Source organism: Ylistrum balloti, unplaced genomic scaffold (genome assembly GCF_031769215.1).
Source record: "Ylistrum balloti isolate Yb309-2 unplaced genomic scaffold, AGI_CSIRO_Ybal_v1 Utg371000, whole genome shotgun sequence".
Lineage (NCBI taxonomy): Eukaryota > Metazoa > Mollusca > Bivalvia > Pectinida > Pectinidae > Ylistrum > Ylistrum balloti.
This window is the reverse complement of record NW_026782558.1, coordinates 1,815,762-1,840,941: the sequence shown is the minus strand read 5'-3', so window position 1 is coordinate 1,840,941 and position 25,180 is coordinate 1,815,762. Positions and strand designations below refer to the sequence as shown.

The 25,180-nt window shown below is 36.2% G+C and overlaps 1 protein-coding gene across 2 annotated transcripts; it reads right to left on the bottom strand.

The window, feature by feature from the left end:
- Positions 1-1,764: 1,764 nt before the first annotated feature.
- Positions 1,765-23,809, bottom strand: LOC132560001 (ubiquitin carboxyl-terminal hydrolase 15-like). Of its 2 annotated transcripts, none has more exons than XM_060224655.1 (23): positions 23,691-23,809; positions 22,885-23,012; positions 21,769-21,878; positions 20,683-20,827; positions 19,503-19,648; positions 19,150-19,205; positions 18,791-18,832; positions 18,302-18,479; positions 17,315-17,488; positions 16,725-16,883; positions 16,254-16,478; positions 15,087-15,170; positions 14,457-14,551; positions 14,031-14,099; positions 13,500-13,628; positions 12,841-12,998; positions 12,206-12,415; positions 11,531-11,601; positions 11,142-11,257; positions 10,355-10,504; positions 5,580-5,683; positions 4,340-4,428; positions 1,765-3,317 (listed from the first exon to the last, which is right to left on the bottom strand). In XM_060224655.1, exons 1-23 carry the CDS (start codon positions 23,807-23,809, stop codon positions 3,171-3,173), a joined length of 2,904 nt encoding a protein of 967 aa, XP_060080638.1. In that variant the 3' UTR covers positions 1,765-3,170. The 2 variants fall into 2 exon arrangements, with proteins under 2 accessions (XP_060080638.1, XP_060080639.1); XM_060224656.1 differs by having other exon boundaries at positions 18,302-18,482; positions 23,691-23,795.
- Positions 23,810-25,180: the final 1,371 nt, after the last annotated feature.

Below are 25,180 nucleotides of genomic sequence, written 5' to 3'. Positions count from 1 at the left end.
TCTGGTGTACTACACTGACTGCGTACCTCTGACTTAACAGAGGAATTGGACCGTAGTTACCTTATACACAATACTGAGTAGTTGCACAATCTTAAATCCAGTCAGTAATTTTCTATGAACTAAGCTGGTAAATGGAGGTCATGGTTGCTTATTCAGAGTGACATTAACACTAATAACCTATGCTCAAGATTGGAAGTGTGTTGTTTCTTGTTCCACATCTGTGGCAGTGTGTATTTCTTAGAAAGCAGAGAAACAGACCAGTAAATCTATCTTAGTCGTTTTCATTCCTTGGGTGAGACAATTTACCATCATTGCTCTGGATGTGATGGGCTTTTCCTATCATTCTCATTGAGGTAGCCACCGGTAACTACAAGACCCTTGCTGTCCATGGGATGACAAAACCAGCACACAAATAGTGGTGGTTAGACTACCATCTTTATTGGCAATAAGCCCATATCTGGTAATAAGCATGTTCATGTTTTATGCTATTTATAAATACATTTCTTGTCAAGAAATAGACCCGCTACCTGAATATGAGTCAGGGCTAAAATGCTGCTTCCTGGAGTTGTTATATGTGGTTCTGTTGTGTCGTTGATTATACACAATGACATATCTGGGACTGCTGCAGGATACTTTAACAATTATGAAACAAACTCTTTTGACTTAAATTTCTCACTCTTGTTTGTCTAAATGGAAGCACACAAGAGATATTACTGAAAGGGGAAAGCAGAATGTCTGGGAAAACCAACATGGTTATGCAGGTGCCCTCATATATACTTGCGTCCATTTGGGTAATCAGACCCTGGAATACAGTTGTTAAGTGAGCACATAACCACTTCACAACATGACCATCCATTATTTTAGGATATAATTGGTTCAATAAACAAAGAACAACTATTACCATTTTGTTTTCTAATTCAACCATCTCTCACATACTAAACAGGTCTTGAGAACCACATACAACTAAAGACCTCTTTCATCAGTATCACTACCATATTCACCCAGTTATAATAAACAGAAGATTAACTAAATGAAGTGGAAGAACACTGCTAATTTTAAGAGTCTGAAGCATTAAAAGACCACAATTTGCATCAAAACACGAGCACACTCTGTGAAGTAATTAATTAACAGGTAATATAGAGTAATTAGGTATCAGGTATGTACCACAAAATCTGCTGAAAGGCCATATCCTGTCTGCATGAGCTTGAAAAGGTCATATTCTGTCTGCATGAGCTTGAAAAGGTCATATCCTGTCTATGAAAACTCTTGAAGGTGGTATCCTGTCTGTTTGAAATTTTACATCAGTACAATCATGTTTGTGTAAATCTTCACAGAAAGGGGATATTGGGTCTATGACAAGTTAAAAAGGTCACATCCTGTGTAAACTTAAAAAGGTCATATCCTGTCTGTATGAACTTATAAAAGGTGAAATCCTCTCTGTGTGAGCTCATGAAGGTAATATCCTGTTCATATGGAGTTATATAGCCTGTATTTTATCTATCCAGGTCACATCCAGTCCATGTACATCCTATTTCAAAGGTCATACCAGCCAATCAAGGTCACATCCCACATGACTCGTACCTCCTTTCAGCAATGACACAAAACAGCACTGTACAAATTAATCTGAACTTCTTGTGTTGTGGGAAAAGTGCATTAATTACATACCATGAAGGAACCCTACTCTAATCCTTTTAAATGAAGTTTTATTCTGGTAAACACAATACAGTTTTGTGATAATAAGTTAGATCTTCAAACTAGTATCAATATGATACAATGTTGTTTATTCAAATATATACAAAACATATTTACAAAAGTACATCAACTTATTTTTATAAACTTAGTACAGAGCAAGGTGTCGTATTTACAAATATCAGAAAGCATCTAAGTCTAGTACATCAATTGTCTTATCAACCTCTTGAGAGCATAGATAGGTTTGTCCGCTCGTTGATTAAATAGATGATATTAAATAACAGGAAAGCTACGATAAAACAGAGCTGAATAAAGCAGGACATCCACAAAGCAGAGGTAAATGCACTGGAGTTTTCCTTTGTAGGGTTGACACAGACAACAGTAGGACACACTGAAGTTTTCCTAAGCAGGGATGCCACAGACTAGCTGGAGTAGGACAGACTGGAGGTTTCCTAAGCAGGGATGCCACAGACTAGCTTGAGTAGGACACACTGGAGGTTTCCTAAGTAGGGTTGTCATAGACTAGCTACAGTAGGACAGACTGGAGGTTTCCTAAGTAGGGTTGTCATAGACTAGCTGGAGTAGGACACACTGGATGTTTCCTTAGTAGGGTTGTCATAGACTAGCTACAGCAGGACAGACTGAAGGTTTCCTAATTAGGGTTGCCATAGACTAGCTACAGTAGGACAGACTTAAGTTGTCCTTATTAAGGATGGCACAAGCTAACTAGAGGTGGACAAACTGGAGTTGTTCTTAGTAGAATTGTCACAAGCACATTACAGTAGAACACACCGTGTTGTTCTAAGTAGGGTTGCCATAGACTGACTACAGTAGGACACACAGGCCGGCCCAATAATGACACACTGGAGTTGTCCTAAGTAGTATAGTTAAAGACTTGTCACAGTGGGATACTGGAGTTAGCCGAAGAAGGGCAGTTACAGACTGGTCCCTACACAATGGGGTTGTCCTAAGGAAGAAAGACAAGGGTTCTATGTTTAAGACATGAAGCTGGAAGGCTAGAACCTTCTGACACAATGAGTTCCTTCAGTGCCAGCTAACACCTGATTAGAACACAGTGACATAAATTATTGCTCCAGTGCTACATGAATCTTAGGATATGATGATCAATATTCCTTACAGAACATTGACAACACTACTACACTGATGATTTCACACTCTTGTTACACACACTAGTTCCACTGAACATATTAAGAAAGGAACACAAGTCCTTCTCCAACTGTTATCTGTATTAAATGCAAATGAGAACAGCCAATCAGATACATGTTTTCCACTCATAGGACTGACACAATACACTATTGTAGTTCAGTTTTTGTCTATGACAAGTTCTCAAATCCTCTTTCTGAAACTGTGGACAGCCTTCTATCACATCATACTTCAGCGTCCCAGAGGTCAAAAGTTACATTTGGAGGTATAACCCCAAGATCACATGCTCCACCTCAAGCTATACCCAACATTGTATCTTAAGTTGTCTCCATCTCCTCGTCACTCAGGCTGTTAGTGCTGCCATTCTCCATGGCACCTCCAGCAGTATGTGAATTCTGGGTACATTTCATCTGTTTGGAGCGAGTCCCCTGTTTCTCATACACAAGCACATAAGCAGCTTTAGACTGAAAACAGAAAATAAAATATCTGTGTTAACGAAATAGAAATTTTACTCTTTATAAATCTACTATAGATATGCCTCAAATACACAAGCATTGGTCACATATCTCTTCAGGTAACAAAAGGACAACATAAGAAAATCCAGATTGACCATCGACGGATCAGCTATAAGCTTTGTTCTCATCATGTTCATGAATCAAATCACTATTGTAGAATAGAGATGTCTGAATGAAAAGAGAGCTTTTTTGGTGCAGAGCTTCTCTTCATACAGTAGCAGAAAAGGCAGTACCAATCAAAAGCCAATCATTTGAACTGTTAAATATAAACTTTATTTATTTTACAACAATTGCGAAACAAGTTATGTCAACTTATACTGATCACTCTTGTTGGCCCAGATGTAAGCGTGCGGGGGGTCTTATTGTGGGAGGAAACCGGAGTACCCGGGGAAAACCTATGTGGGCGGCCAGGTGACCCCTTAGCCAATCATTAACATCAAGTATGATGTACAGTCAACGGCAGGATGAGAATAAATCCAAAACAGGATACAGAGAGGTTTTAATGTTAAATTCAGATTAGAAAATTATCATACAGTCACAGAAAGAGTTCTAAGAGGGATGTATGCTCTCATAATTGTTTGGTCCAAGTTTGCTCTCTCTAATAGTTAAATCTTTCCCCTTCTTTTCTCCTGTTTTTGTCAGTCATTTTGTTTTATGACAATTCTTAAAAATTTCAAGGGCACAAGGGTACCATGGGGAACTTTCCCATAAAATTGAAGAAAGACACACCCATACTTCTGAAGAAATAGCCAATTACAAGATTTTTTTAACGGACAGATAGCAGACCATGGACATAGGGAGATGTGAAAAGTCCATAATCTGATGAAGGTTGGGTAAGGTAAGAACATTTCCTTATAATACTGATGCATGTTTTGAGCACTTCAATGGAATTTTCTGCATAATGATACAAATATACAAGATAGCAGTTTACAAATCTTTTCCAGACAATAATTGATATAAATCAACCCTACCGTGACATCGTCCTCTGAGGCAGATGAAACACTGGAGTCATCAAAATAATGCCATTCTTCATCCTCCACACGTTTTCCATAGGCTGTGTCTGTAACAAGGGCAGACAACTCAGGAAACAAAGATACCGCAAAACTCATTCCAACCCACATTACTCCAATACCCCCTATTCTTTGAACTGATAGCTTGGTCCTGACTGTTTTCCAACATGATATTTTCATAGAGCCCTTTTTCCTAAAATACCCAACATTCTTCAAACTCATTTCAATCATTTCAATCTTCATGGTTATTCGTCCCCGCTATTCATGGAAATGGTGTCATGCTCTTTGAAATTAAAATGTGTCACCCATCACTTCTGCCAGTGTAACTCACCTTGTTTATACAGATATCTGACAGGACAGCAGAGAATTATGTCACCAGATACACTGTTTGATTGGGACATTACCTATAAGTATGTTAGAACTGTTCATACAGAAACTTGTTTTTAGTGTAAAATCAAATTATGGAATAGCACATATTTAGCGAAAGGATACAGATGAATTAGCGAACATGATTCTCCACATTGTTTATCAGTTTTTAGCAGATGAGGTAAGCTCACAACATACAGTAACAACAAGTATTCATTGTTCGGTCATTTTCAGAAACATGATTTCTGCATGTTAGATATTGCAATAAGAAACAGTGCCATGAATGAAATATTACACATTTCTCCATCTCAAGTAATCAACATAGGTATAGTCATAAATAAGACTCAACAAAGAGGAAGTTATTGTATACATCATTCACAGACTTTCAGGGATGGTCAATGCATGACTGTCTATATCCAACTTCTGGTTCCTTAATACTCTAAATTCTTCAAAACTATCAACATTGCTCCAAGAAGTTTGACTTAATGGGTTTTCACTATACTGTTTCAGTCTAATGTAAGGCACTCTCCCCTACAGGCAAACTCTGACCTTTTTTTCTGGGAAAGATGATGAGCAGGTTTAAATAAATACAAGCTTGCAATAAGATACTTTCATGTTCTACTATCCAATATATATCATTGTACCTTATGTCTCCTTTTTACCCCGTCACTCATATTACAGCTGAAACATTTTATTTAATCAAATTTAAATCAGGTGTTTATTTTAGCAATGTCTCAACACATTTCATGTCAGAACATGTCCTTGTAAAAAGTTCACAATTGATAATTTATCTGAATAAGGAACAAGGGAACACTGGACTGTGTGATATACTTACAGTGACCACCACCTAGACCTCCATAATGATTAGTGACGGCTATCAAGTCATAGGTGGCACATCCATGCTCTTTGTTGATCAAGTACTTCTTCAGATTAAGCCCCCTACAGTAAATAATATCAGATACTGACAGAATTTTTGAATGACATTTTGGAATAACTCCATCTGACACACAGCTGTTAGTACTGTATTCTACACAACACCTAGATATCTGATACACAGCTGTTAGTACTGTATCCTACACAACACCTAGATATCTGATACACAGCTGTTAGTACTGTATCCTACACAACACCTAGATATCTGATACACAGCTGTTAGTACTGTATCACAACACCTAGATATCTGATACACAGCTGTTAGTACTGTATCCTACACAACACCTAGATATCTGATATACAGCTGTTAGTACTGTATCACAACACCTAGATATCTGATACACAGCTGTTAGTACTGTATCACAACACCTAGATATCTGATACACAGCTGTTAGTACTGTATCCTACACAACACCTAGATATCTGATACACAGCTGTTAGTACTGTATCACAACACCTAGATATCTGATACACAGCTGTTAGTACTGTATCCTACACAACACCTAGATATCTGATACACAGCTGTTAGTACTGTATCACAACACCTAGATATCTGATACACAGCTGTTAGTACTGTATCCTACACAACACCTAGATATCTGATACACAGCTGTTAGTACTGTATTCTACACAACAGCTAGATATCTGATACACAGCTGTTAGTACTGTATCCTACACAACACCTAGATATCTGATACACAGCTGTTAGTACTGTATCACAACACCTAGATATCTGATACACAGCTGTTAGTACTGTATCACAACACCTAGATATCTGATACACAGCTGTTAGTACTGTATCATACACAACACCTAGATATCTGATACACAGCTGTTAGTACTGTATCCTACACAACACTTAGATATCTGATACACAGCTGTTAGTACTGTATCACAACACCTAGATATCTGATACACAGCTGTTAGTACTGTATCACAACACCTAGATATCTGATACACAGCTGTTAGTACTGTATCACAACACCTAGATATCTGATACACAGCTGTTAGTACTGTATCCTACACAACACCTAGATATCTGATACACAGCTGTTAGTACTGTATCACAACACCTAGATATCTGATACACAGCTGTTAGTACAGTATCACAACACCTAGATATCTGATACACAGCTGTTAGTACTGTATCCTACACAACACTTAGATGTCTGATACACAGCTGTTAGTACTGTATCCTACACAACACCTAGATATCTGATACACAGCTGTTAGTACTGTATCACAACACCTAGATATCTGATACACAGCTGTTAGTACTGTATCCTACACAACACCTAGATATCTGATACACAGCTGTTAGTACTGTATCCTACACAACAGCTAGATATCTGATACACAGCTGTTAGTACTGTATCCTACACAACACCTAGATATCTGATACACAGCTGTTAGTACTGTATCACAACACCTAGATATCTGATACACAGCTGTTAGTACTGTATCCTACACAACACCTAGATATCTGATACACAGCTGTTAGTACTGTATCCTACACAACACCTAGATATCTGATACACAGCTGTTAGTACTGTATCACAACACCTAGAAATCTGATACACAGCTGTTAGCACTGTATCCTACACAACACTTAGATATCTGATACACAGCTGTTAGTACTGTATCCTACACAACACCTAGATATCTGATACACAGCTGTTAGTACTGTATCCTACACAACACCTAGATATCTGATACACAGCTGTTAGTACTGTATCACAGCACCTAGATATCTGATACACAGCTGTTAGTACTGTATCACAACACCTAGATATCTGATACACAGCTGTTAGTACTGTATCACAACACCTAGATATCTGATACACAGCTGTTAGTACTGTATCCTACACAACACCTAGATATCTGATACACAGCTGTTAGTACTGTATCCTACACAACACCTAGATATCTGATACACAGCTGTTAGTACTGTATCCTACACAACACCTAGATATCTGATACACAGTTGTTAGTACTGTATTCTACACAACAGCTAGATATCTGATACACAGCTGTTAGTACTGTATCCTACAAAACAGCTAGATATCTGATACACAGCTGTTAGTACTGTATCACAACACCTAGATATCTGATACACAGCTGTTAGTACTGTATCCTACACAACACCTAGATATCTGATACACTGCTGTTAGTACTGTATCCTACACAACACCTAAATATCTGATACACAGCTGTTAGTACTGTATCCTACACAACACCTAGATATCTGATACACAGCTGTTAGTACTGTATCCTACACAACACCTAGATATCTGATACACAGTTGTTAGTACTGTATTCTACACAACAGCTAGATATCTGATACACAGCTGTTAGTACTGTATCCTACACAACACTTAGATATCTGATACACAGCTGTTAGTACTGTATCCTACACAACACCTAGATATCTGATACACAGCTGTTAGTACTGTATCACAACACCTAGATATCTGATACACTGCTGTTAGTACTGTATCCTACACAACACCTAGATATCTGATACACAGCTGTTAGTACTGTATCCTACACAACACCTAGATATCTGATACACAGCTGTTAGTGCTGTATCCTACACAACACTTAGATATCTGATACACAGCTGTTAGTACTGTATCCTACACAACACCTAGATATCTGATACACAGCTGTTAGTACTGTATCCTACAAAACAGCTAGATATCTGATACACAGCTGTTAGTACTGTATCACAACACCTAGATATCTGATACACAGCTGTTAGTACTGTATCCTACACAACACCTAGATATCTGATACACAGCTGTTAGTACTGTATCCTACACAACACCTAGATATCTGATACACAGCTGTTAGTACTGTATCCTACACAACACCTAGATATCTGATACACAGCTGTTAGTACTGTATCCTACACAACACCTAGATATCTGATACACAGTTGTTAGTACTGTATTCTACACAACAGCTAGATATCTTATACACAGCTGTTAGTACTGTATCACAACACCTAGATATCTGATACACAGCTGTTAGTACTGTATCCTACACAACACCTAGATATCTGATACACAGCTGTTAGTACTGTATCCCAACACCTAGATATCTGATACACAGCTGTTAGTACTGTATCCTACACAACACCTAGATATCTGATACACAGCTGTTAGTACTGTATCCTACACAACACCTAGATATCTGATACACAGCTGTTAGTACTGTATCACAACACCTAGATATCTGATACACAGCTGTTAGTACTGTATCCTACACAACACCTAGATATCTGATACACAGCTGTTAGTACTGTATCACAACACCTAGATATCTGATACACAGCTGTTAGTACTGTATCCTACACAACACCTAGATATCTGATACACAGCTGTTAGTACTGTATTACAACACCTAGATATCTGATACACAGCTGTTAGTACTGTATCACAACACCTAGATATCTGATACACAGCTGTTAGTACTGTATCACAACACCTAGATATCTGATACACAGCTGTTAGTACTGTATCCTACACAACACCTAGATATTTGATACACAGCTGTTAGTACTGTATCACAACACCTAGATATCTGATACACAGCTGTTAGTACTGTATCACAACACCTAGATATCTGATACACAGCTGTTAGTACTGTATCACAACACCTAGATATCTGATACACAGCTGTTAGTACTGTATCACAACACCTAGATATCTGATACACAGCTGTTAGTACTGTATCCTACACAACACTTAGATGTCTGATACACAGCTGTTAGTACTGTATCCTACACAACACCTAGATATCTGATACACAGCTGTTAGTACTGTATCACAACACCTAGATATCTGATACACAGCTGTTAGTACTGTATCACAACACCTAGATATCTGATACACAGCTGTTAGTACTGTATCCTACACAACACCTAGATATCTGATACACAGCTGTTAGTACTGTATTCTACACAACAGCTAGATATCTGATACACAGCTGTTAGTACTGTATCACAACACCTAGATATCTGATACACAGCTGTTAGTACTGTATCACAACACCTAGATATCTGATACACAGCTGTTAGTACTGTATCACAACACCTAGATATCTGATACACAGCTGTTAGTACTGTATTCTACACAACAGCTAGATATCTGATACACAGCTGTTAGTACTGTATCTATCATGTAACACGCCTACTGCTAAATTGAGATGAGAGAGAGGACTGTGAATTATGTATAATTATATAGGAGAAAATGAATATTGAACTCGAGTTGATATCTAGTAAAATGACAGACCACTTTTTGCCTGCCGGTCACCTGTGCAAGTACAGCTGTATACACTAATGTGACTGACAGTACCTCACCAATTGTTATACAAAACAGACGTAACCAAAAACATAAAAATACATTGAAATCTATAATGAAGGTTTGGTAAAAGTTGATCCATCCATTGATAAAAATATATCACTTTTATCACAGTGTTTTAAGTTCAGTAATCAATCAAACACATATCTCGCATGTCTAAAAGTTTTCAATAATTCAACAACTATTCAAATGTTTGGATAATTATAAATCTATTCTCTATGACATTGCCATGCAGAGAGTGAAATTTTTCTTTAGATGCGACAATCTCTCAGCTTCTCATAGAAAATACTGAAAGAATGCTCTACTCTCTTACTTGTAGGGGAACTCGATAAGTGTGTCAATCTTGTCACGATAGTAACGGTTGTAAGAAAACCTCTTCAAGTGGATAATGAGAACATCTGGCAGTGACCATAGATCAAATTTCTTTGTAGCTTGTTGGTGCTTTTTACATTGTGGACAATACCTAAAAAGAAAATGTATATTAATCCAAGTGGTGTAATACAGACAGTGATCACAGATGCTATAACATTACTTAGGTGAAAACCTGTGATTATATCTAAATGGAATTCAAGTATATATTATATGCCATGAATCATTCACCTCGATTTTCTTTTTCTTTCTTTTTTTTCTATCCCATTTGCCAAATTTGCAGATTGTTGAATTTTCCGTCACATGCATACAAATATATATTGAGCTTAAACATCAAACTTTAGACTGTCGATTGCTTTTCTCTAAATGGCAAAGACCACTACACAGGGAGAAAATTAAGCTTTGATATAAGTCTATATACAGAATATATTGGATTATTCACCTTTATACATCTCTTGATTACAAAGTACACTGTTGATCCACCATGACAGTGGGCTTATTGGAAGCTTAGTCTGTGGCCAAGATACACAGTGTATAGGCGTGTTACACATTATTTTCTGATTTGAACTTGTATGTTCTGTGTCACTACAAATGTTCAAGGTCTAAGAAGAATTACCATAGATAATTTTCTACCAGTCATTACACATGACTTAATAAACATTTTACCAACCATCACTTTCACCCAGTTGTTCTACATGAGTGAAGAGTTGATACTTGATAAGGAAGTTTACCATAGATCATTTTCACCCAGTTGTTCAACACGAGTGAAGAGTTCCACACAATCATCAAGCTGTAACACCTGCTTTCTCTGTACTCTCTGCTTCACCGATTCGTGCTGCTCTAAGTCCTGTAAAATACATCACAAAGCTAGGTTTTCGTCATACAACACATCACAAAGCTAAATTTTAGTCTACCACACATCACAAATCTAGATTTTAGTCCTAACGCATATCACAAAGCTTGACTTAAGTCTACAACACATCACAAAGCTAGTTTATAGTTCTAAAACAAACCACAAAGCTAGGTTTTCGTCCTACAACACATGACAGGCATGGCAAGGCTTTTATTGAGACATAGAAATAGACAATTTAAAGGTTAAATATCTGTTATGTGTCTTTACCTCTGCAGCTTGTTCATCGTAGAATTGATCCTTAGCTAGAGGGTGCCAGTCCACTGCTATATGTGTACGGTCTGTGGGAAAGTAAGCAAAAGATTCTCAGTCATCATAAACACATGCACAATATACTAATTTCAGATCACCCTAATCGTTTTATTAAGAAGTACTTGAAAAATATACAAGGAATGCTCTTTTTGCACCAGATTTATTAGATATTATACTCATTTTAACCATATAATTTCAAAACAATGCAAAGTTGATAGAATGGAGTGAAAAAAAAAAAAAAAAAAAGAAAAACAACAAAAACAAAAACAAAAAGCAGGGGCTTAAAGATGTACTCTTCACCCTTGATCGGTGAATGATAAAACTAATTTCCAGAGATATTATCCCAATTTTTAACCTCAAAATCAGGTCATGTGTGACCTTAGCTTGACCAATGAGTTATGATACTCTGGTGTAAATATGAACTGTGTTACAATAACATATTGAGTGGTTAGACAAATACCATATGATAATTCTTACAGACAATCAACGTGCCAAGATCGACATTTCATCACCAATAGTTCATCATTTTTAAAAATAAAATGTGACTCGGTGACCACGAGTGTAATACCTAGACTTATGAAAAATCATTTGCCTAGTTAGTTCATTGCCCTATCAACGATCTAAGACACTTACTATGTAGACGAAGAGGGTTTCCATCATTCTTCAATTTGTGGTCTATTTCTGCACTTCCATATGAATTTACCATCCTAAATTTGAACAGTGGTGGTGGTTCCATGTTAATATTATCACAATTCTCTGTGTTTTCATTGCTTCCTGTTTGTTTATCTTCAATTTCACCATCTTTGCTTCCATTAGCAGCAGATATTTCCATTTCATTAGCATCTGCAACGGCAATAAGCTCGCTATAAAGAAACTACAACAAATCTATTTACCAAGGAAAATCATTTTTGTAATATTTCCCTTCATATTCATCTTTAACATGCTTGATGAAATACTGAATTTATACTGCTACATTATACATCAGATGGTTATATCCTTGTACACACTCTGATGCTATACTGAATTTATACTGCTACATTATAATTCAGATTGTTATATCCTTGTACACACTCTGATGTTATACTGAATTTATACTGCTACATAATAATTCATATTGTTATATCCTTGTACACACTCTGATGTTATACTGAATTCATACTGCTACATTATAATTCAGATTGTTATATCCTTGTATACACTCTGATGATATACTGAATTTATACTGCTACATTATATTACATATTGTCATTATATCCATGTAACAGTACCTCCATTGATTTGTTTCTGGTCATTTTCCATTCCACTTTCCTTTGTGGTTTCATCACTACTGGTGCTTTCTCCGTTATCTTTTCCCTCGTCCGCCATTTGTCCGTCCTCCTCATCCTTCCACCAACAGCCAGCATTCTCAGGAACTTTTACATACCGCCTGACAAATGTAACAAGAAACTTAGTGAGCAACTGCTGTTTCTGATGACAGGAAAAGATGATATTGCTGATGATGGGTATAGAATATATTCCTGATGTTGGGTATAGAATATATGCCTGATGGTGGGTATAGAATATATGCCTGATGTTGGGTATAGAATATATGCCTGATGTTGGGTATAGAATATATGCCTGATGATGGGTATAAAATATATGCCTGATGTTGGGTATAGATGATGGGTATAGAATATATATTCCTGATGACAGGAATAGATAATATTCTTGATGACAAGAATAGATAATATTACTGATGATAGGAATAGAATATACATGATGACAGGATAATATTCATCATTGCATGAATAGACAATATTCTTGACGATGAGAACAAATAATATTCCTTATGATGGGAATACATAACATTCAACGAGTCTGAAATCATTTGCGGTATAAATGGTTCTAAAATATCTCCTTATATTGATGATTAACATGCTATACTCACGAGACCCTCTGTAGGAGCTGGTTGTAGAGGATTTGGTAAGTACACTCCCTCCGTGGGACCGGGAGGAGGAGGGGCTGGCCAAACAACTGATACGTGGACATTTGATAACTGGAGTACTGGTTCTTCATTCTATAAGGTTAATAATGCATTAAATTAGACTAAATATTTATCAGCGTTTTAACTGAAATTTAAGTGTCTTGCCCAAGGACACAATCACAACAGCGCTTGGCAGGTTGAAATCCCAGCTTCCTGATAAATACAAACTGCCCTGGATAGGAACAGAATCACACACCTCATATCATCACCTGACAAATTTAAGTCTAGTGTTTAATCAATGGAGCTAAAGCAATCCCAAGAAATTCAACCAAACTGTTGCTAAATATGTAAGAAAAAGTAATTTTGATTAACATCCAACAATTTCTTATTGTAAAGCAAAAATAGTAAGGTCCTTCTCTATATAATCACAGATACACAACAAGCCATAGAGTAGAATATCAATCAAGATTCAGTAACTATTTAACCATAACCTACCTCTTTTCCCTCATATAGATGGGAACGATGACAGTATCAGGGTCATCCCATGCTACTGGAACCTCGTATCTGTAAAACCATCAACATCAAATTTACACAACGATTTCATTCATATTAAATGTTCAAATGTCCTATCACATATCCAATGCAATCAGAACATCAGGGAATGAAATAAATGTTTTCTATAAAAGTGATCATGGATCCTAGAAATCACCGACTAGCAAACTTGTAGAACTAGAAAGGAAGTTTGAATGGCTGCAAAATTCAAAATGTATCACAACTTTAAATCAAATTTGAAATATATCTTCATGTAATTATCTGACAAACAACGCCTTCAGTGTGATTAAGAATGAAAGATTTGCTTTTCATCAAGACAGACTGAAAGACATTCATAGATCTAGGCCAGAGTTATTTTTGCGTACTTACATAAAAATGTCATCTCTGTCCAGTATATTGTTTAGTGTGTCGTCATGAGAGAAAATTTTGTGAAATCTATGACTATACACATCTGTTACTGCCATCTGTAAAACAAATATTCTTTTGTATCTCAAATATTGAACAACTGTTTACAAAGTCATTTTCTTTTATTGGTTTAACCAGTTGGAATAGAGATATTGTTTAAGAAATAGAGCCGGACAGACTGATCTGCACCGTTATTTCTTGGGGTTTTTTTTCAAAATCTACAGGTCCATCCTGATTCAACCCTGAAAACCTACATTCAGCATGTCGTTAAGATGAACCCTTTTATCTAAATAAAGGAATGCTGCCATTAACACACTACATTTGACACATGTAAATTGTAAAGCAGCTACCAATATATGATACAAAATGTTGTGTTGTTCTATACCACTGTAGATAAAAGGTTAGTTTGAAATAAGAAAATTTCACCATCACACCAGAAATCTGGTCTGTAATACTTTTAACCACTGAGAAATATGTCTACTACTACCTATCTGATAAACACTTAATAACATTAAGATGTATTAAGAACAGTCTAAAATGATGTATCCATTTTTCTGCTCATTCTTCCCCACCCTGTTGACAGTTGATACTTACCTTGTCTGGATTGGTCTGCACATGGGCTGATAGTGCGTTGCATAAATCCAATACAGTTCCCATTTTTGGCACCGTTAATTTGAACTAAACAGAAAGAAATAATTTTTCAATTAATTTGAACTAAACAGACAAAAATAAATTATGTACAATAGAAAAATTAATTCCAAGTCTTCAGCATACTATAAATGTATCACAAATAAGAAAAACTGCTGTATAGCAAAACACAGACTTTATTATTAGGATGAGAGTACCAAACCAGAGTCCTGAAGAAGCCTGGGAGGGCGAAACCGGTAGACGGTATAATAAACCCTATAAACCATCACTCCACAGACTGTTGTGATTGATTCTTATTGTAGGATGAGAGTATATATACTTCTGCCTTATTTTGTATGCAATAATATAACAATAACTTCAAAGGAAGGTATAAACTTATATGTATCATTCTTGTTGGCCTGAAATAGGAGTATTCTGTGCACCTTATGCGGCAGGTGACTGTAAACCTTGTTATGGCTCATTAGAGAATCAAACCCTTATCCCTTCGGTGAGAGACAAGTGTAATACCACTGTACTACTACAACCCCCTCCAAAATACCAAATTTTAAACAAAATTTTGAAATATAATATGTAAACACCATAGACATGTTGTTGTGTTTAAATATGAATGAATTATAAAACATGAAATAAAAAGAAGATATTTTGTGAATGATGGGTGTGTTGAGGTTCCCGTGATGTGACTTAAACTTTGTACAAAGTTTAATTTAAAGTTGAACAGATATGTTTTGAACAAGAGATCTTGATGCAAAACCTTTCGGTGAAAACTGATGAAGCCAATGGAAAGGCAGCAAAAGTCGGACTTCTAGGACTTTTCGTTGCAGGCAAGACAACAGAATTATTGTAGTAAGATCTTCATCTGACATGGTGTATCAATTATTCAAGGAATGTACCATCACATATCAAAACCATCTCTAATTTTACTCTTGTCTAAACAGGAAATCAAACGTTTTGAATTTAGGAAATTGAAAATTTACTTTTGATTTGTCTATGCAAAATCAACAACTGTTCTGCATTCTACAACAAAATGTGAGGACATACAAAGTCATTCATGACCAAAGATCCTGTCTATAAATGATTATTCTCTGAAACTGTACATATAACACAACTACCTACCTGTACAGGCTTTTTCTGGGGACTAAGAGGAACCCAGAACACTTCCAACTGTCGCTCTTTTTTGATTGGGAGTGGTAATGAGAGGTAACAGAAGGGATCAAAGGTTACAGAAATTTTAGCACACTCAGGACAATGCACAGTGGACTTCAAAAGTCCATGAAATGTATCTACTATCACAGAATCATTCCTCTTCCTGTAGTTTTCCCAGGACTCCTTAGCAACTTCCTGTAACACAAATACAAGATGTGTGTAAGAGTAAATGAAATAGCCAATAATTTCAAACATATTAACACACTTGCATATTGATTTAAAAAAAAAAATAAAGGAAATTTCTCACAGAGATAAACACATCAAACTGAGACAAGTGTGTGAGCAAATTTAATCATATTATTTTTCATCAAATAACTTCCTGACAAGGTCAGCTAGGAGTGTTTTTCATCTCTATACAGGGTTTTAAATCTAATGCTTTACCTTATCAGGTCGGCAGTCAGTGTCTTTCATCTCAATATAGGGTTTTTGTCGGATCCTATTCAGGTCCTCGTGGAGACCATCCAGTAAAAAAGCCATCAACTCCTGGGAGTCCTGCTGCTGGAAGCCAGAGAACTGTGGCGCAAATCTACCCACTGCATACTGTTAACCACAAAATATTCTGATACACAAACTGACTTAAATCCCATCAGTTCTACATACTACTATAGTATAAATATGATAAGCTCATGCTTTAACACAACACAAGAATGGGGAATCAGGTTCTATACAAGCCATTTGTTATTGGAAAACCATCAGTATGTTTAGTTAACCTCAGTAGTTCTGTGTTACAAAAATACGGCAAAGATTTCTATTTCAAATCAATTTTTTGGCAGTTTTTTACCAAATGCCTAAAAGACATTGGAAATATTTTTCAGGAAAGTCATGGAGAAACGAACACTTTCTAAATGAATCTTATTCTTAATTCGCCATCTCAAGGATTTATGTTTTGTGGTCCTTATTCAGCTGGACACTGGGCAAAGTAAAACCTCTCCAAACTAACAATCTTCACTCTAAATACGTTGCCTAAATACCTTGAAGTTTCGAGGTGCTGTATAGCTGTACTTCCCTGACCAGAGTGTTTTGATAAGTTCCGCATAGGATCGTGCGATTTCACCTCTCATGCCTAGAGGGTTATCTTCATTGACCTCGTTCACCCAGTCATCATTGAGGAAGTACTGTGTCAGCATTGGCACGCTACTCATACACTGAAAAAATAAACATACTACATTTGTGTATGACTTCATCTCTGATTGATGCCGAATAATACCATAACCATATCTTGATCCCTGACCTGAAAAACAACAAAATGTAATAATATTCTCAATTCAGAACAGTGTTACCATGTGTTTTTGAGACTTGTATTTTCTGTATTTTACAACAATTACAAAACTAGTGATTTCAACTAATATGAATCACTCTTGTTGTCCTGGCTGGAAGTGTGGAAATAGTCTTTATGTAAGAGAAAACCAGGAATTCAGACAAGTGACTATTCACACCTTATCAGAGAATTAAACCCTGGTTGCTTCAGTGGAAGTTCAACGTGTTACTGGGACCATATATCTTACCAGTAAGGCTGAGTTCAGGTAGCACTTTTCTGTTACCTGTGTTGATTAGAAACCCTGTCTCCTTTATACTGACACCTCTGTTAGCTAGAAACCATGTCCCCATTGTACTGATACCACTGTTGGCTAGAAACCCTGTCCCCTTAATACTGACACCTCTGTAGGCTAGAAACCCTGCCCCCTTAATACTGACACCTCTGTAGGCTAGAAACCCTGCCCCCTTTATACTGACACGTCTGTTGACTAGAAACCCTGTCCCCTTTATACTGACACCTCTGTAGGCTAGAAACCCTGTCCCCTTTATACTGACACCTCTGTTAGCTAGAAAACGTGTCCCCATTGTACTGATACCACTGTTGGCTAGAAACCCTGTCCCCCCTTGATACGGACACCTCTGTTGGCTAGAAACCATTTCCCCCTTTATACAGACTAATGCTCTGAGATCTTACAACTTACCTGTAAGGCTGAGTTCATGAAACAGGTGTTGCCTAAGTTAGCTAATCCACACAGCCCTGGGGTTGCATGTCCTCGCCCTGGTTCATAGCTACTGGTACTGTTATAGTAGCTGTTGTAGGAGGTACCTCCACTATAACCAGAACTGGAGTCATGGCTAGTGCTTCCTATACTGCTGGTTCTACTTAAAACATCAACAAAGAGTTAGTTCAATGCATCATAAATAAGTCAACAGAGAGTTAGCACACAGCTAAATACATCACAAACAATAACATTTTTATGTAAAGAAACGTTCATAAAGTATCATCGTTAAACTGAAATGTATTCAATATTTACTTGTGCTACTAATACTACCAAGGAAAATATATGCTTTTCATTTTGATTAAACCTTGAATTGTAACTCGTATTTACTTTCCTATTTTCTTCATTTGTTACATTAGTAAATAAAAAAATTTTCACACTAGGATTCAAAAATATATATATAAAGATTACCTTGAGTTTGTACTGGTAGATGTTGATGTATAAGTGTTTGTACTGAAAAAGATGAAAACCAATTATAAGCTGCATGTTCATAACATTGATCGTTTCCCCCTCTAACTTAATGCATTTATTTACATTCATTTTGTTAATGCAAAATACAATTTTTATTACGCCATAGTTAGACTGATAGTAGGTGGATTTTTTCCTTTGTTTTTTTATTTATTTTCCTTTATCTTACTCAGAATTTGGTTCTCTAAGTGACCTACTTATAAAGTGTGATGAGCTGACAGAAATTGATTTGAATTAGTTTTGAACTGTTTAATCTGCCTTTGCAAGGCCCCCATCGCCACCATTTTGTCCCTATCATTTACCTTTTAGCCTGTCTTGGCCAAGTCCCATCCTCATTTTTCTCTTCTATCACAATGGTCTGTTAGACAAGAGAAGAAATTTATCAATTTAATGTCCATCCCAGATTACAGTTAACATAACAATCTGAGGTAATTATCCGCCCAGTGTTGAACTGCTTCAGACTTGTAGTAAATTCAAATTAGCAATTCCCACTGGTCTGAGTACATAAATAAATTTAATTCAGTTATTCTCGTGAGGCTGAGTAAATAAAACAAATTAAATTTATTCCTAGTTGACCTAATTAGACCAGGGTATCAACCCCATCTTCTCCGTTAGAACATTAAATGATTGAAATGAGCACTATGATGTCTATTACCTGGCCTGTGTACAGTCCGGCGTCCTGAAGTGTGTGCTCTGGTTTGTTCAGGTGCTCATATGTACTAGCCATGTACTTATTCCATAATCTTACTTCTTTGTCCTCAGGGATTTCAAACACATTTCTCATTTCTTTCTCAATTGTTTCTGTTCAAATTGAAAGAGTATATCAATGAAATATTGACAAAAGCCTCCTATATCAAGATTATCGTCAATAACGCTTTTCAACGAAACAATACTTTACGATCAATGACCAGATTAACACCTCATATGGTTATATATGATTTTTTCAATGAAATGATACTTCATGATCGATTAGCAGATTCACACCTCATACAGAATAACACAAGTGTTGGATATGAACAGCTATAAGAGTATTCTCTAAAATCTATAAATCCATCTTTAGCAAAAATACTATTGTTTTGGGTTTTTTTTTGTTTGATTTTTTTCTTCTTTTTTTTATAAGTCCTCTAACTGATATCCAACTTTGATTTTTCTTCATTCAAGATTTTTCCTGTAAACCTGATCAATAAAAACACAGAACCCGCTTCACAATATCATGTGACCATATATATGAAACAAATTTTCTAGAACAGAGTTAATACTGCTTTTCTATATTAATTTGAGAAAAAGTTCTGAATTTCTAACTTATCTTTCAGTGTTCATTTAAATCATTATTTTTCATCCTTTATAATACATTTCCAAAATCAGAAGAACTTTCAAAATTAGAATTTTCCTTTAATTCTAATTTTCTTTTGAAAATTTTGTTTAACTTTTGCATCAAATAGTCTATGAAGTGTTTATGATTATAACCTTGGTAGTCTGGCCAGGCTGACGACCCCACAGAGTCCTGTAAGTCTAATCAGGCCTTAGATATATCATATATTACCTAAACAACGCTCAACATATGATTTTATATATGTGGTGGAAGACAGGAAGAGGTTGACACATGGCGTACTAAATACATGACGAGACAAAACATATGTCAAGTACAAGAAAGAACTGATGGTGAAGTTTCTACCACAGTATGCATATGTTTAACTCCACCAGTAAACAGAGTATGAAATACAGTGAAACAGCTTTAAAAAAATGTTCCATTTGTCAGGTAAAAACGTGATAAGTGGGATGTGACATTTAACCTATGAGACATTAAGTGGTATCAACTGTATTGGTAAACGTACCTATTGTTGCTACTCTACTAAAATGTTTGGTTATCACAGTTTCCAGGTCCGAGTTTCGACAGAGTTTCACATCCAGCAGATAAACCTCCACCTTGAAATGTTTCACAAATGTTCCTTGTTCTATCACACCACGTGCTATAGGTTCCTGTAGGAGTCAAGGAAAATGTTACAAAATAAAAGTCTTAAATATTGTTTAATAATACTAGAAATTATCATGTAACTGGTCATAATGCAACCCACAACTTACACATTACTAGTGAATAATATAAAATAACTATGAAATAAAATATGATATCACTAATATACCAATGATAGAATGACATAATTAATGTTGTGTCGCAATTAGCCATGTATCACACAAAGGTGACTTTCTACTGTGTATGTATTGACCATTTTCGTCAGAAGAAATGCCGTTGTTTAGACAAAAGTCAATTTTGAGAAACAAATTACTTTTCCCTTGCTTTACAGTTGGAGGGGCTGAAATATCACTCCCACTCTAACAAAATTTTAACTCAATGAAATTTGAGTCATCTGACGTAGAAGGAAAAAATTGCACTTGTGAATTTTTTTTGACTCCAGCAGAATTTTGATTTCAGCAATTTCGAGAGGAGTTTCAACTGTATTTGCCAAGGCCTGCTTCTGATGTCTGTCCAAAGCTCTACCATTAATTAGGGTGACAGTCAATGAAGATTAGGTGACTTGGCAGTATATAGATCACCTAGGCCTTGATAATGTGACCAGGTGATCAGTTTTATCATTTACTTTTCTTTTTTGACAAATATATTATTTGTGAACTACCTAGTCAGATCTCTGCAATCAGAAAAGTACTCCAATATTTTATCTATACGATCAGGAGGTGGGGCTGGAAAGTAAAATTCAGGAAACTCCCAACTGAATCTGAAATATTAGCATGCATGTTATTGGACGAAGTTATTTAATTCCTTATACTTTACCCCAGTGCCAGAAAGTCATTTTTTCATTTTCATATTTGGGTATAGCTTTGACTAGTACTCCAAGTCTAAATATGATATTGTACACCCTAAATGTATGGTAGTATTTCAGATTCCTGTAGGTGTATCTGCTTACCTGGTCCTTTGTTAAACCATACCAGGCCAGCATCTTCTCCCAGGCTTCCTCTGGCAATAACATATAGTCTAACTCCTCAATCAAATGGTGTTTCAGGCCCCCTTCCTCCTCTACAACACAAAGAGTTTACAAGTTTACAATCAAATGGTGTTTCAGGCCCCCTTCCTCCTCTACAACACAAAAAGTCTACAATCAAATGGTATTTCCGGCCCCTTTCCACCTCTACAACACAAAGTGGCTACAATCAAACAGTGTTTTAGACCCCCTTCCTCTTTTACAACACAAAAACACTATAATCAAGTGATGTTTTTGCCCCCTAAATCCTCTAAAACATAAAACGTTTATAAGATTACAATTAAATGGTGTTTCTGGCCCCCTTCCTCCTCTACAACACGAAGAGTCTCGACATGTTGAGAAGTTCATGAGACATCTTATATATAAGCCTTGTAGCTACGGACACTACACTATTCCATGTAAATGCTCAGTTTTACTAAGTGGAGGGTATAACTAGCTAACTAAATATAAACCTGGATTTCAACATCCTGAAATTTCATATTCAAACAATTATGAAGGAATTTTCAGGTGGAGGTCTTTTGCTTTTATCATCTCAGTGATTAGGCTCCTGTTATTTTTTGCCTTAAGAAATATAGCTTTGATACAAAATCTTAACTCATTCAATGTAACTTGTTACTGAAGTTGATATTTCAATCACAAAATACAAATACTATATGTTGTATGTGTTGGTATTGTCAAACTATTGAATAACATATTGTTAAATCTATATTTAACTATACACCTTCACATCTTAGTTAGGTAATCCACTTACAATAGAAAACCACCGGCCGCTAATCCAAGTCTGTGACTAAGATCAACAACACAGGCACTTTGCCAGAATATCATTTAAGACTTTGATGCCTTTTTGAACATACACTTCATTTTATCAATTCACACTCACAAAATTTTCTTGCAGTTAGTAGAGGTGGGTTTAAGCATTACATATATATTTAAAACAGCATTTTTGGAATATTTTTTCAGAAATTTATAAGAACATACAAAAGAACACCAATACTGCAGGATTAATTCAATATATTACACATATCTTATTGCATGACTGACCTTTGACAAGTGGAGAGTTGTCCATAGGTCCTGGGTGAGAGTTCTGTTCCCCAACACTGAACGAGTCCCAGCTGTCATAGCCAACATACTTTTTCCACTGTTTATACCATTTTGTGTCCAGCAAATACCTATAGAAACAAGAATGACGCTAAGGGAAACTTGAAGATTTTAATACAAATATAGATTTAATTTTCCAAATGGCCAGTCAACCGAAGCGGACTGACAGAACATCTCTTGTAAAACATGATGATTGTGGATATGTAGTGAGTGTCATGAGCGAACTGTTGCATTTCTGAAAAGGATAATGTCTTAACTAGCGTTGTGTGGTAGTATGGCAGCGCATGTAATTATAGTTTTCGTGCAATACAACAAGACTGGAGGTAGGTCCACCTGAATTAATTTCCAGAATAGAGTAAATAGGGCCTGTTAAGGAATTTCAACGAGGGACATTGTCGAACATCCGATATAGATGAGTCTCAAGGAGGAATCCTAAAGGGGATTAAGCTTACCGATAAAAAAATCAGCATTACTAAACTCAAATTCTATTAAAATGATTTAATGACAAACTTCTAATATTTAGTATGATTCGTTGTATGAGAAAACAACAAAGAGCATGTCAATGTTTTGTGTTGAAAAGAATGGCCCTGGGGATGGGCGAAGTAACATTACGCATGGAAACTGATGACTTACAATTATGCGATTTCACCACAACATTTGACACAAGTCAAGATCATCGCCGACTTGTTGCAGACCACTTTAGTACACAATCTGCTTCATCAAATCGGTGAATCTTGATATATACATACCACGTGTCTCCTTTCTTAAGAGTTTTCTTCATCAAATTTGCAATTTCTGACTTCTGTTTGGCACAATCGGGGATTTTTTCGGTGTCTTCCGACATCTCGACTACACCACCTTCGGCCATTTTAGAAAATGTCTCGAAAAGCAGACCGAAACGAAAATGAAACGGACGATATGATTGGCTTTGGTCGAATGACGTCATTAAAAAGTGTGATTCACAATCTAAATATAAGATAAATGCAGAGTCTGTCAATTTAGCAGCATCATGAAATCACTGTGTCGAGGACGGAATGTTTCCGTGTTTTAGTTTCCCTAGTTTGATAAACGAACACAATCGATCGGGTACATTTTTTTTTCATTTCCTTCGTTTTCGAGTAAATATCCATTGAATGTTACAAAGTGAAAGTGAAAGTAGAAACTTAAGATTACATAAAAGAAAATGAGGCGTTGACTCAGAGTTTCTCTGGGCTTTTTCGGACATCATCATTCAAAGTAGCATGTGTTTTGTATGTATGCACTTATCACCATTCATATGTCTCGATCTTAATGTCTCTGGCAGCCACATTCCTTTACATGTCTGAAGTGACCTGAGGGCTAGAGAAACCTCTGCCCTATGCGAGTATCGTTTGTTACTCGCCTTACGGATAACATCTTTTTATTGGGAGAATCGTCCAGTATATGTATTTCCCTCTCAGCCGATTGTGGTCAGTGTCGCCATTATGTCTGACCGAAGTAGAGGTTGGGTTTATATATATATATATACTTTAACTGCGGAGATACTTGGTTCATATCAAACAGAAAAAAAGATGTTATTTAAGTTGAAGCTTAATAGAAGGACAAATAAAAAAAGGCATTTTTCATAAGCATATATAATAAAAATGAACAAATATATACATGTATAGAAATAATACTGAATCAAGGGTACTCCTTGTTGAGAGGCCAAATCGTTTCGGTACCAGGTTGTTTCGGTACTTCCAAAATACATGCACGTCGTTTCGGCACTTTTAAAAGTATCTTGATTTATGTATCTAAATAGTGTTTGAAAGGTGTTTCGTCGTTAATAAATATTGTTCATTCCAGTACTGAAAAACTATTCACTAAAATTGACACTAGCTGTGTAGACCATTTTGCAAGGACCGAAACGACTTTTGTAAGTACTGAGAGAACTGGGTGCTACGGAAGCGTATTCCGGCCACGTTGTGTTTTATTTTCACTCGAAATTTCGGGATAATAACTCGAAATTTCGACTTGGTAAGTCGAAACTTCGAGATATTAATATTTCAAAATATCTCAAAATTTCGGATTAATAACTCAAAATTTCGAATTACTAACTAGAAATTTCAAGTTAAAATAAAACACAACGTGGCCGGAGTACGCTTCCGTACACTTGGCTATGTGCTTTCAGTTTATGTCGTCTGTTGGATAGAGACAGATTACTTTATACATTTTAAAAGTATACTTTCATGCCAAAACACCTGAAGCATTTTAATATTAA

Excerpts from the sequence above, each read along its gene's own strand:
- LOC132560001 (XM_060224655.1), bottom strand. The coding sequence starts at position 23,809 with ATGGCCGAAGGTGGTGTAGTCGAGATGTCGGAAGACACCGAAAAAATC. Across the intron at positions 20,828-21,768 it reads ATGGTTTAACAAAGGACCAG|GAACCTATAGCACGTGGTGT; the intron begins GTAAGCAGATAC and ends TGACTCCTACAG. Across the intron at positions 11,602-12,205 it reads AAACCCTCTTCGTCTACATA|ACCGTACACATATAGCAGTG; the intron begins GTAAGTGTCTTA and ends ACTTTCCCACAG.